Consider the following 14,596-nt stretch of genomic DNA (forward strand, 5'->3'; position numbering starts at 1 on the left):
GAGCTATCTGTAGTCAGAAGCTGACAACAATCTCCGCCTGTGAAAGGCTGCAAGCCATGTTTGCCCATCTGACCCTCTCTGCCTGCCTGCCTCGTCTGGACGTCGGCGGCTGCACCTACCCTAACGAGCCGGCTATGTGGCATGTAGGTACATATACTATATCATGGCCTCTCACAAGGAAGCTTGTTCCGCGTGTGCGTAGGTTATGTAGTGTATGATGAAAGTGTGTGCACGAGAAGGGGATCTGGGTCGGGCCCCAGGACCTGCAAACCATCTTGGCAGAAACCGGTATGCGATTGGGCGAGAACGTGATGCTCGGATGGCCAGTCGGTCGCCCCCTTCTTCGCTAGGATGGCAACAATCGACAAAGAAGGCGGCGCTACGCTACAGTGGTAGTCGGAGACCGAGAGTCAAGAGTAGCAGCATGTATGTAGGGGAGGAGTCTCGAAGGGCAGGAGGGGCCGGCCGAGAACTTCTGAAAGTGGATGCCGATCCCCGCATTGGGTGTTGCTTGCTGCGTGCTTCTAGAGCTTCAAGTGTGTCGAAAAACCCGTCCATTGCATACTATTACTGGGCCGGAGCGGCGCAGGGCGAGGTCAACACATAGGGCCAATGTCCCAGTGTCTTGTTGGCCGTGGCAAGGGGGAAGAAAAAGGAGCGGTGAGACTGCCTAAGGTGGGAGGAGGTAAGAGGTGGACGACAGTGGACACATTCCATCTGATAATCTCATGTGCGGCTGGAGGGTGGATGGGCGCGCGCATGTACTGATTTAAGCGATATGCTAATAAGACATGTGTGTACCAGTATGGAGATGGATATGAATCGGTCAAGTCATTTTTGGGCCCTTGGCTTTGCACTCTTACAGGCCGTCACCCATCCACTCACCCACCCCTCCATCCATCCATCCAAATGCAAGTTGCTGCATGGCCGGTTAGCCATTGTACACTTATCGTCATGCATGCGCATGCCTGCATGGAGACGCAAGGCAGGTAATGCGATCCGTCGACAACCTCCGTGCCTCAGCCGTACATACATTGCTTACCCTACACAGGTGTGTGCGCGCAGCGCTGTGCTGTATCAGTAGGTTAATGTATGCATGCAAGTACGTACATACACGGCGTACATGCACTCTAGGTTTCATGGTAGGGAGTCGTTGGCAGATAGGCCATTTTTAGTTGAGTCCAGGGGACCACCAGCGAGTGGTGGCTGGGTGGGTGAGGGTGCCTGCCGGTCCACGTTGCTTTGCTTGTGATGGCGATAATGATGATGATAATGATAGTGTTACCCGTTGTGGCCATCTGCAGTTGAGGGACGGGGAGTATCACGTTTGGATTGCGCGTCTCCGCGAAACACTGGATGGGCTGATTCGGTTGTGTTGTCGTTGCTAGTCTGCCTCGTACCGGGTAGACAAGACGGACGACGACGACGACGACGACGACGGACGACAACCGGCGACGCGCACACACACACAGACAGAGCCTTCGTGAGGCAACGCGGACGAAGCTTTTTGCATGACGATGCGGCGACTCTCGTGCCAATCAATAGCGGCGAGCAGTGGGAAGCAGGATGCGATGATCGTGTCTGAGTCATGTCCATTTTGCATCTCGACTCGAAAAAGCGTCGTCGCGGTCGACGGAGCCTTCTGCGCTAGCGCTCGCAATGACGCAAGAAACGAAACGCCCGTATGTACGTCCTTTTTCTGCCGATACTGAGGTAGGTACACTAGCCCGGCGGGATTGTTGTTGTACCGGGATACGTTGCCTGCTTGACCCTCACCTCTTTCCTGTCAAGCAACCTGCAGGTGGGAAGAGCAGGGGAAAAAAAAGAATAAGAGACCAAAGCCACCGCTCTAAAAGGAGGAGCCAAGAAGCATAATTCATGGGATGATCACGCAGCTATCGAAAGCTTCCAGTTGGCTGCCTTCGCTAGTTAGTCTCACACGGAAGGGAGCGACCCACGTCTGCGGTTGTCGGGTTGTCCGTTTCAAGAAGATCAAGGTTGTGTCTTCCGGGCCTGCCTGGTCGAAGCGTCGTCGTCGTCTTCTGCGTCGTTGTTGTCCGGCCTCGCTAGCAAATAGCTAGGTTCAAAGGGTTAAGGCAGGCAGGCGGTGGTTCAACCTAACCTAAGGCATTGAGGAAGGACGAAAGAGGTACATGCGTAGCACAAAGACATGGATGGTGCAGTACATACATCAAGAATCGATCATCAATCTTCCTTGGCGCGGCCTACTGCTAGGAAGTGGCTGTTGTGCAGGTGCTGACAGGACAGAAACAACACCCGCCCACCTATCCTATCCCATCTCATCACAAGCCGCAGCAGCAGCACTACGTGGACAATACCTAGCCCCAAGGGCCCCATGCGCGGTCAGTTTCCAGTCAGTGCCTACTAAGCCGGGGGGCAGCAGCTCTGCTGCGGGGAGCTACCGTTCCATAGGAGGCAGTCGCTAACCTAAGCCAGGGTCTGCTACCCAGTCTCAGGCCTGAGATTATTGGCAGTGGATTGCGATCCCTAGCAACCTTGAAGAGTGAGTCGGAGTGGCAAGGTCGCCGAGGTACCAAGTATACGAGCTTTGTTGTATGCCACTATGCAACGGCTCCAGCTTCCGTGCAGCGAAAGGAGATTGATAGCTGAACACAGCTGGATCATCGTGTTCCGTCCAGATTCCGTCGTGGCACTGGCTTTGTGTCTTTCATGCGGCTATCTTGGATCAACACCCAATTCCAAGGAAAAAATAGCGCAGCTATATCCAGTACCACCTACTACAGTACCTACCTAACCTTCACCTTTTGATTGTGGTTGATTATCGGTGATACCACCCCCCACCACCCCCATCCACGGAGATCTTACGGTCGGTCGGTATGGTGCTCCGTAGGTGATCCCAGATCCTGTTGTGTCGTAAAGACGTGGTGATCATTGGGTCCGATGCAGTAGTACGGCATCTGCTACAGTAGGCCGAGCGAGAGACTTTGCGTTTTTTCTGTTTTCCATCATTCTCGTTTTGCGGGCATTCAAGGTTGTAGTTGTTGATGATCCGGTCCTAATATGGATGGTTGACGAGAAGGATGAGGCGTGTCTAGGTTTGCTCGTTGGTCGCGCTCATTGCGGCATGAACATGATGCTGCAGCTTACTGTTCGTGATCGACTCGTTACGGCCAAGGTTCTAATATTAACCAGCCCGCCGGCTTTGCTTTGCGTAGTAGTAGGTATAGCTTCCATATCACGCTTGGCACCATGTGTAATATACCTCTAGCCCCGAGGATGCCGCAATGCGGCCACGGTCATGGGCCATGGTTAGGCCCTGGGTCTGAGTGATGTTGTAAAGGCATCTGTGAAGAAGGCGAGGCCGATTCGTGCCGCTTGGCAAAAAGTGGTTTCACGTTCAGGGGGGGTGGAAGCTATTACAACGTCCACGTCTGGAAATGGGAAAAGGTAATCAAGTCAAGTTCATTTGGGTGATGGTTAGGTTGGTTGGCGGGCGCCAGCTCCTCTTCTCTGACTGACGAGACGAGACGGACGCACTGAGCGACCCCTGTCGTATCACACTACACAAGGGCAATACGGCATAGCTTAACTCTTCAGACCGTGTGCCGACGAAACCATGTGATGACTTCCATGTACATAGAGGCCAGGGTACTGGCCAGGGCCCTGACTTGCCAATTGCCCGGGGACTCTGGGCCTGGCAAGCTGGGGGGGTTCTCACTGGAAGGGAAAGGGAAGTGAAATGTGACCCCACCCCGCCCACAAATGTATCTCTCAGCCCCTTGAGGTCTGCTACTACTTACCTAGCTGGCTCGGACTCGTTTGGATATACAAGTAGAGCAAGGTAAAATGCAGATCCAGAGGGCCGGCGCCTCTGGTACGTACACCGATAGTCGATATGACTTCAGGGTTCCATTCCGGATGGCAGAACGACAATACGACACTAAACTAATATCCAAGTACCCTAACCTACCACCCACCCACCTGCATACTACTACTTACGCATATGCGTATGTAGCAGTGAGTAGTACTATGTGCTAACATTCTGCTTGCTATTTCTGATCCCCCGTCCCCCTCCCATGACGCCAATCAGAGTCACCGGCTTGCACCTCCAACCATAAAGCGCAAACTGTCCCGTTATTTGATTCGACGTGACCGTACATAAACAGAGGGAAGCAACTCCGGATAGCCTCGATTGGCAGGATGCTGGCTTGTTTCGCCACCTGGTTCGAAATTCGGAACAGAGGCCCCCCTGGCTGCCGGCCGTTGTGCTTCACGGCACTAAAATACAACCCAAAGTCGAGACTCGAAGGAAGTCATGGATGGATGGTACTGGACATGGCTGATGGCCCCGACAGAACAGACACCACTTTGCAGATCTGAAGAAAACGAAACACTGCCCCGGTGGGACGCACATGGGAAAGTGTAATCCAAGTATACAGGCTTGGCGCTGGAGATTGGGGGTTTCTGCCAAAACCTCCTATCGGATCGCTCAATACAACGCCATGTTCGATTCACTTATTGTCCGAGGCTCGCCCGGCTCGCCGACAAGTGACGAAAGTATGGGAACCCTCGTGTCTAATCATGCGTTACGTCCTCGCACCGTAGCATCGCGCGCTTTGCCCGCTGACAAGGCTCCCTCTTCTCGGCGAATGATGCATTGTTTTGAGTACGCCCGTGTCTCCGGTGGAGGAACCCTAACTACTGAACAAGGCTTTCTCCAGGCGGCGGTAGAATCCCTGAGGTCGTTTTTTTTTTGCGGTCTTGTTCCGTACGTGAGCAGAGCCTGGCTCCTTTCGAGTCATGGAACCCAAAACTTAGGCACCCCTGCTCGTAACCTGCAGAAAGTTGCAAGTTGGGATAGAAATCTTCCAGAATTCCTTAGCACGGCCACAGCTTAGGTTGGGGAGCTGACGGGGCTAATCACAGAATAGGGTACAACCTGCTCCAGCCTGCCTGCTCCTTTTCTTTTAGGGAATCGCCTGGCTTCACGGCCTCACTGACCACAACCGGATAACGACCGTATGTAGGGCATGTCATCTTGGATTGCATGTTCGGGAAAGGGAAGAAAAGACATAGGCACGCACCATCGCATCTGAAGCTTGCTGTATGCCGATAATACGTGTACCAATATACGGAGTACATACAATCCGTTTGTGATTGCGGTGCTCCAAAACGCCCCCATGGCGGCAGCTTGCGAGACATGGGACTAGTGTGATGTACCCATAACATCGGTATTCCTATCGGTTGTCGGACAAAACGTGACAGAAGACCCTCTAAGTGGGTACGCCGTTGCTAACTTTTGGGCTGGGGTCTTGGTGTTAGAGGGGGGGCATTACCGAGTAAAGATGAGGAAGTATGTACGTGGCCGTGATGCTTGCGGGAGCCTTGGTCCTCTATGAATTTGAAGTACCTTCCATGTCCCCTGCATGTGTCCATGAGCTGCTAGGGCGTTCGGGGGTAAAAAGGTGTGTGGTGTGTGGTGTGTGTGGCGTCCCTACCACGCACCTTCTTGTCTTTAATTAGGTAGGCAGTAGGCTATCATCAGGCTTGCTAAGTCAAATCCGTGACGTGTCGAGTATCACCCAGTAGTGGTGGGCAAAAGCCCCAGTAAAGCAGCTCCAAAGTCGTAATATTGATAACCTGGAGCAGCAGGGTATGATTTTAGCATGTCGACAAAAAAACCGAGACGAACACTCCGTTGCATGCATATGTAGCAGCCAACAGGAGGGGACCTTGCCGCCAGAGAAACAACTACTGTCTCCAAGCCTGAAAGCTGCACTCTAATAAGCCCGGCGCGGCCAAGTATCAGAACTAGAGTGCCGAGAAATGGCAGTAGGAGCAAGGCACATCGCATGATGCTGGATTAGACCGACCTGCTGTTGGTCCAGGGTGGATCCCAAGCGGGCATACGGCATGGCAGGTGTGGTCGATGAGGGGCAAAAGCGTACTCCGTTAGCAAAGACCACCGCCGAAATGAATCGTTTCTCTAGCTGGGGTTGCGGTTTGCTTTTTTCGCATCTTCTGGCAATCGGGTTTGGTGAGGCAGGGTATGTGAAGGCCCGCGGGGTTTCGCAGAGCCGAGGTCAATCGCCATGCCTGATCCCTCAACCGAGTTGCACCATGAGCCTCTTCACATATTAAACGAGTACTGCTTTATCCGAAAAGAGGCCCTGGCCAGCGAGGCAAAAGCTATTGCGGACTCATGAGCCTCCAGGCTAATGTGCTCTTCGTGACGCGGCAGTAGGAAAGTGTGTGCCGTGGGCTACAGTAGTCTGTGTTTTGACGCCTATTGTGCATCCTGCTACTGACCTCTGTTAGATGCCGGTGGTAAGCTTCGCCCTCTCTTGGCCATTTCTGTCCGTCTCTTGCTTCCGCGACGTCAAGAGATAGAGAGAGAGGGCTAGTGCACAAGTGATCCGATAAGCACAAGAGCCATGGCGTGCCAATATCGTAAATGATGAACGGATTGCCGTGAATGACGCCGCGTGAGATAGTGGTCAGCATCTCAAGCATCTACCGCAGCAGTCTTAGCCACGGAACTCAAGCAAACGTCTGATTGGAAGAAAGTCAGACACGGAGCGCCGAGGCAAACGACACCACACGGCAGACTTCTGCGGTGTCGTGGCACAAGGCCCAGTGAGTGCTTCTTCTGAAAATATTGGGCATGACCGGGTGGTAAGGCCTTGATGTGATGTGGTTGGGATGGCTTCTTGTCAGAATGACAAAAACACTCGACAGGGCCTTGCGGATTTATTTTTTTTTTTCGGGGCGAAGGGGGGTGGGAAAGGAGGGCCATGGACCGCTGAAGAGGGCTTGCCATGCTAAAATTACTGGTCAGCAGGCCCGCAGGGGCAGGCTAATTCTAGGGAGTCGCAAGGGGCGATCGCTTCTAGGCCGGGTCAATGAATTTTGACGATTGATTGAAACAGCGAGTACCTTCCAGCTAGGTAGTCCTTGACCACTGAAATCAGCCACAGCATGCCCAGGTGTACTTCGCTAAGACGAGATGTGCCCTATTTTCTTTGCTTCTCTCCCGCCCGCGGATTTCGACGGCGCATTCACTTTTACATGCACCCATCCCTCCTGAGCAGAGACAGCACAGGTATGGTATGGTAGTGCAAGACCGGATTTATCTGTGCCAACCCAAGGTACACTGTACGATGTGTGTCGTGCTTGTTTGATTGCTGCATACCTAGGTTCTGGAAGGACTGGCTGTCTGACTCTGAGATTACCCGCCCGGCCATTTGTTGCCTTCTGGCATGCCTGCTTGTAGCTGATGGGTGCCGTCACGGCCATCACTTACTACTACTGGCAAATGCACGAGTCGCCATCTGCAAGCATCTACGCACATGTGGAGGAGGTGAGGGGATCGATGCAATTCCGTCAAACACGGAAATGCGCTGGCTGTACGAGGAGAGTGTGTCGTTGCGAGTTGCGCGCCAATCCAGCCCGCTTTGCTTGCAGGGCAGGGTTTGTACATGTTTGTGATACGAATCCATTCGCCCATAGAGCATAGCGACCACCACTACAGCACTACCAGACTACCTCCAGTACCCAGCTCCCAGCAGGTGGCCAGTTCCAGGTGGGTAGGTAGATTCCAGCGGTTTGCGTGCAGTGCGTTGTTGGGCCATCCACTATCGGTGAAACTGGGCCAGCCGAGTGGCATCCCACAGCTAAGACGCAATTAGAATCTGGGATTGTCTGGCTGTATCCACCAATCAAGGACGGCGTCTCTGACTCTTCAGGAAGCTCAAAGGGGCTGGACGAGAGAGAGGCGCATTAGCTGCGACAGCCAAACCGTTCAGGTTTCCAGGTGTTTCCCAGACGCCTAACTTTGGTGGCTGTGGACCACTATTATGAACAAGCCCATAGAACTCTGGACTTCCCGGTTGGGCCAGATGGGTTGCAGTATGGATGTACCAGCTATTATTGTGTGCATCACTAATAAACACCGCATCACAGCACAGCAGCATGCTTTTTCTGGTTTTTCCCAGGTGGTGCACTATCCGCCAGAACCTACCTTTCCCCTCTCGAAACCCCTCCCAGCCCAAATGTGTGTGCTACTTCATCATTATGCCCAGTAGGCGTCGAGTTACATGGGTAGAGTGGCTATCACCAAGTACCGCGGACATCCCACGATACGATACACTTTGGAGGTCACAATGCGTAGGCGGAGGAGATCCCTGGCGGACCATGACCAACCAACTCACAAATGCATACTCGGTGATCCACAGCCTATCAAATTGGAATCCTCTTCATGGCGATCCATTCTTTTTTTTCATACTTCCTTTTTCCTTCTACAGTAGGTATTGCTGGACAGAGACTTCCAACTAACCGAATCTAGCAGCAAATGCCGTTTGCTGCCAACGCCCGCTCGTACGGGACTTCGTACGCGGCTAACCTCATATATACACGGGAACATAATCTACCAATATCACGAGTCTTGCTTTGGGGCCGTGAATTCTACATACAGTAGACAATCTGTTGACGATTGGTGTCGGCCGGAGGCTTCCAGTGCCAATGTTCAGGTGATACATTTGGACCATGCAGGCCCAGCCTGCCAGCCGAGCCAGACTTTTCATGCAAGCACCGTTCCATTTGCAGGAGTGGGGCTCCGAGTAAGCGGTTGCCGCCCTTGTCACTTTTGGCTGTACCTTGCTCACGTTCTCACGCCCATCAACCATCCTCGCTCTGCTCGCTCTCTGCTCGCTCTGACTGCCTGATGGCACGTCCCACCACCACACACACCCCTGGCCCTGGCTTACCAGCAACTTCACCTTCCCTGACAAAGGATTAGGTAGGACCGGACGAAGCCCGCGATTGGTGGTTGAGACTTGGCTCGCGGCCAAATTTCAAAAAAAGATCCCTTTGTTTTCACATCGGTGCCGATCCTCCAATCCCGATTCGATCAAATCTCACCTGGACCGCCCGTCTCACATATCGATGAACTGGACAAGGACCTCCTTCTATTGGGAGCTCGTTCCGTGCCAATCTGGCTTCCATTGTACCCAAGCCGGTTATTATGGGGCCATACTCGCCTTGTCTTTGAGGGCTGCCAAAGATTCGTGTGCTGCTGCTACATGCCATCATGTTTGATGCTGTTGTTACCGAGATGGCCAATAAAGTAGAGTCTGTATCAGAAAAGGCAAGCTTGGCTACGCCCTCTCCAAGCGACTCGTCCTCTGGCAAGGGGTGGCCATGATGAAAACCTCAATCCGAAGCGGGCCCGGCCTTTTTTTTTTTAACTTGCACATGTGCGGAAATACTCAGAAGTATTGATTACTCATGGGTTTATCTGGCATGGCATTGAGGCTATCCAGATGGATACTGAAGGATTTTTTTTCTGTCTTTGCTACCATGGTCAATGGATACGTACCACTGTTGCCATTTGCTGTATTCGGCCACTGTCATCATCATCATCATCGCCTAGGATCAACAGCAAAAGGCTCAAGGGTGCAGATGAATCCACTAGAGAATGATGGGCATTCATCCCAGGCGAAGCGGCTTCTTTCAACTGGCACACGGGGCCACTCGGTACACTCCTTGTGCATCTAAGACTAGAAATGGACATTCCCCTCTTCTTTGAATCTCCATCTGCCTGTCCCAAACAAGTGTTTCCCGTAAACCATGCGGGAGGCGAGCAAGGGCAATTTGGAACCTACATTTGCTCCAGGGGGTGGGCAACTCACAGGCGAGAAGTGCTGAGCCGCCGAGTACAAGCCACCAAATCCAGAGGGTCACGAGGAACCCCCATGGGTGGGTGTAATACGACCAAGCTCGCCCCGCTGAATCTTGGGCCCCTTGTCAGCGGAAAGCCGCTCCAGATTTGTCCTGCAAGGAATCAGCACCTTGAGCAAGCGTTCGATGCTACGCTACTTCCCGACGGTACCCTGTCTTGCTGCTAAGCTGGCTACTGGCTGGCTGCTGGCTCAAGCATGTGGGGACGAATACCTAGCGGCGGTTCGACAGTCAGTCAGACAAACCTCAAGACCTCAGCCCACACTAGTGCGTGGGTAGCACAGTCAGTACATGGACCCTGGACCTGCACCTGGAATTGCCAGGCATCACGGCGGCGTGATTCTGTACTCGTCAGTGCGTGGGTTTGATTGGTATCCTGGTACTTGCTGCGCTGCTGGGTCTGCGACTCTGCAGGGCTCTCTCGCTTCTAGGTACACACCCTCGGAGTGGTTGTTCCCGGGGGAAACTACCTGCACCGTCCTTGAAAACCGTTGACTTCTGAGTTTGCAATGTCCCTTTGGCCAGATATGCTCACACCCTCTCTTGGTATTTCCCTCAAGACCTGGAGATGGATCTTGGGAATCTGCTGCTCACGTTGCACGAGGTAACAGTCAACATCCTCCAGCAACCACCTTCTACAGGGACGGTCTCTTTATCCTACACGGATACGGCCTGCTGCGCGCGGGCATCAAATCCAGACCTACGAAATAGGCAAGCCAACGACTGAAGACAGCGCCAAGGGTACGTACCGGTGGGAAGGCGGCGCCTTGTGGCTTCTGTCCCTTTGACCTCTTTCGAAACCCGTTCCTTGACCGCCCACCTAATTAGAATATACCTTGCAGATGGCCATGCTACAGCTAGTACTTACATGAGATCAAAGACTTTTTGCAACCTGGTCCGATCCACTACACCAACACAACACTACCTTCCTTACCATCATCATCCGCCGCCCGTCCCCAGCCTGATATCGATACAATAAAGAATCCCCTACCCATACCCAGACTTGTGGAATCCCTGTCACAACCATATGACGCAGGGCTAAAAGTCTACTAAGAATGACTGCCAAACTTGTGGAAAAAGAAGCTAGGCGTGCAGGCGCACACTCCTTTGCGTGCATACAACGACGCTTGCCGAAAAACGGGCCCATGTCTCTGAAGTACTGTTTCTCGGTTCCAACACCCAATATAATTCATATGCCAGCAAGCAAGCCCGGTCATCTTAGGTTTGATCTATTCTCTTGATGAGTCCTTTCCCCTCTGGGCTATTATTACTGTTCGACATTCTTGGGTCTTGAACACTTAGGAGTCTAGGTGGACCATTCTCATATACCCCCTTTCATATCTACAAAACCATTCCATCTCCCGGCCTTGGGAGCACTTGGAATCTCCATCTCAACAGCAGCAACCATACCATAACACCCATCTACCTACCTACCTCTCCAGTAGCAGTCTACTTTGCAAGCTACCACAACACCATCTCGTCTGTCTGATTCCCGTCAACATGATGCAGTCTCTCATGGGAGGCATCCCGAGCCATGCACCTCAGTTCTATGCCGCCAACACGGTAGCCGATGAGTACACTAGACAGCTGATGATGGCCGAGTCCGCACGCCGGTCGTCTCGGGCCTCCACTGGATATCGCCCTACCAACAACTCCATGCGCGTCACCAAGCCTGGCAGCGCCAGCACCAGCCCACAGTCTTTGATGGCGCGGAGGAGGACACTGGTGAACGACAACAACGTCGCCAAACGTCGGCAATACGCTCTTCAGCAAATGCAAATGGCAGAGCCGTCGTATGAGTCTTACCAGGAACCGGCCAAACGGTCCGGCCGGCCTGTGAGCTGGCACCCCAGCACCCAATTTCAACAACCCCAGATGGTCATGTACCAACAGTACCCGCAACAGCTGGATTACTCGCAATATATGATGCCCAACCCTACGCAATACACCGAGGCCGATATCTACGCAGCCTACCAGCAACTACCATCCACTCCGGCTATCTATTCCGGACACACATCACCTGTGGCTTCCTTGTCACCTGTATCATTACCATACGCGACCACTGCCCAAGAACAGATGCAGCCGCAATACGTTACAGCTGCCGATACCTGGACCGCCCCTACACATTTTGATACTGTCCCATATGGATCTTCATACGGATCATACGAGTCCAGTGGGAGCCCAGATACCACGGAGCCGTTCCCATCATACACAGGCCAATCTACCTTCACTTGGGATACCAGCTCCTCAGCAGAGTATCACCCCGCCACTACACCACCCACGCCAGAGACCTTTCAGCCAGTTGCTCAACCAGAACCTGCCGTGCCGGCCGAGGAGCCCAGCTTGTATCAAGCCGAGGAAGAGTCCGAGGAGGAGGGTGAGATCCTGATAGGGATGGGTCTTTACGACACCCCCGACAAGTCAGATATGGATCCGCAACTGGACCACTACAGGGCGTCAACGTCGAGCCTACTAGGATCAACCTACAGAAAGGGAGCCGGCCTCAAGCTAGAGGAGGCCTGGGAGCCGCCCAAGGAGGAGGAGGACGACGAGGAAGATGCCGAGAGCGACGAAGAAGAGTAAGGAATCAGCCGAAACGGGCACGAGTCTACTGCAACACAAACATTCGAACGCAAACGTCAGAGAGAAGGTGATCTCTCTGAGTAATCACGAGCACAAACCCCAGTTTTGGCATCTCCCCAGCTAGTCTGGGTCCTGAGATGTCGCTGGGTATGCGATGGCGGTCTCGCATCCAGCTCTTTCCCTTTTGTTAGCCGCGAGACGGGCTACAGGGACAATACATGTACATAAATAATTAATCTGGTGAACTGGGCGGATATCGCATCCGCCGTTCAACCCAAGAGTCACAAAGACCAAAAAAATTCAGAAAGCAATTATCAATACTTCTCAAGACTTCGCTACGGTGTGACTATTCGATATACTAAGTAATTTCCAGTAACTGGTGCCAGGGTGAGCTGGACTTCGACTGGCTGGCTGACTGGGGGTTGACGCCTGAAACAGGTCAAGCAGCAGCGTACGCACTACAACTGTCTGTATCGTAAGAGGGCGCATGGGCGTGGACGAGTGACTGATAGCCGTTGGTGATGATGAAATTGCCGTGCCCGGTATATTGCTGGCTGGCTGGCTGGCTGGGCTGGCAGTGGGCACCCCCTTCCGCCCCCCGGGCCATCGTTTCCAGAAACCTTGAAATGGGTACGTACCCTTATCCAAGAACATCGAAGACAGGGGGTCGTCTGGGACTCCATCTCAGTCCCCAGAAGGACGGGCATTTCCAATTTTAGCGTGGCGCTAGAACAGTCGACCCTGGCTTTCCATGTGGGGAGACACACGGTCGCTTTCGAGAAGCGGGAATGTGGGGGTCGCACAGATACCTCCTCGTTCCCTGCCAAGGCCCATTCATTGTACCTTCGTACCTTCATTTTGATCAAATGGGTTGATCTCAACCAATTCCACCTTCTTTCGCTTTTCCCTTTGGCTCCTTCTTCCAAACCCTCACCCTCATGGATTGCTCCATTCCTTTCCTTTTCCCCACTTGCTCCTCAGGTGAACGTGAACTGGAAATCGTCGACTGGGACCGCGGCAGACCCTTCAACCAGAGAAAGCAGGGAAATCTCGAGATAGGCGGGCTGTGCTTCTGGAATATACTACACGTACTTTCCTGCAAGAAAGGAACCAACCAACGAGCTGGCGCTCAGGACGACTCACCGGCCGGGCATCTCCCGCCGGCCCGGCTGCTGCTGCAAGACTTTTGGCTACGTATTTCGACTAGTCCAGAACACCTGAGCACATATTTCCAAGTAAAAAGTACATCCGTCTGGCTCAGGCTGACTGGTTCAGGCTGACTGACACAAGGATCATCAGTGAAGATCGGGGACGGATGAGAGGGACGACTGAGATTGTACGGCGTGTGCATGGGCGCTATTCAGTTGAGACCCTGTTTTATCCTCTCGCTCGCTCTCTTTGCGGGCTTGTTCTGCTCATTATTGTGAAACTATGCGTTGCACAACGACGACGAGGGACGAAGTACCCTCCCTACTTTAGGTATCCATCCCGAGCATGTCAAACCGGGTGGATCGACGACAAAGCTCGCTAACCTGCTCCGGCCTAAGCGTGCGTCTGCATAAAAAACTACTGCCTGCGACTAAGAAACATGGCCGCAAATTGGATACGACCGTCAACTCCTCCCCTTGGGCATGGGGACTCCTCCGGGTGCGCTTGAGGCTTGCTGGCGGCGGACCTCGCAGTAGGTAACCCCGACATCTAGGTTAGGGGCGTCATCCTGCCAGCTAGCTTCGACAGACAATGGTCCAGCGAGTAAGTTGAGGCATCTACTTGAACACCATTACGGCTACATCAAACACATCTCAACATTCCCTCAAGTCCTTTAAGGTTTGTCGCTTGCCTTGTCCATTTGTCCGACCTTCAGTGCTTACTCTTCGCACTTCATCTTTGTTGTACCTACTCATTTGGTTGTAGTACGTAGCAGTGCTAGTGAGGGTGATGAAGATTTTGGTCTCGTCACTTGGCAGCCCCGGAATTTTCGAGGTTTCATTCGCGCGCGCCCACCGAACCTCCTCCGCCTGGCCCTGGGGGGCGGTCAATGGCGCTTGTCGTGGTCTGTTGGCGGCCCACTCCCACTCCCACTCGTGAGAATCTTACAAAGGCGAAACGGTATAATCCGATACCGCCGTATCCGAGATTCGTAGCTTGGGTAGCAGCAGAAGATGTCCCGACTATCCAGGCTAGCCCGGTGTCTTATTAATATTCCTATATACTGGTAGCAGAGCAGGGTAGCAGCAAGGCAAGGCAACAGGGTATGCAAGGGAGGACCGAGGGGCGGCCGGCGGGGGTGGCA

The 14,596-nt window shown here is 53.2% G+C and overlaps 1 protein-coding gene across 1 annotated transcript; it reads left to right on the forward strand.

The window, feature by feature from the left end:
* Positions 1–11,220: 11,220 nt before the first annotated feature.
* PG985_013282 (uncharacterized protein) lies at positions 11,221–12,303 on the forward strand (the record flags this gene model as incomplete). The annotated part of the gene is made up of 1 exon (XM_066833048.1): positions 11,221–12,303. One exon carries the CDS (start codon positions 11,221–11,223, stop codon positions 12,301–12,303), a length of 1,083 nt encoding a protein of 360 aa, XP_066677788.1.
* Positions 12,304–14,596: the final 2,293 nt, after the last annotated feature.

The sequence above is a fragment of the Apiospora marii genome, assembly GCF_038362585.1.
Source record: "Apiospora marii strain CBS 49790 chromosome Unknown utg000011l_segment0_segment0, whole genome shotgun sequence".
Classification (NCBI taxonomy): Eukaryota; Fungi; Ascomycota; class Sordariomycetes; order Amphisphaeriales; family Apiosporaceae; genus Apiospora; species Apiospora marii.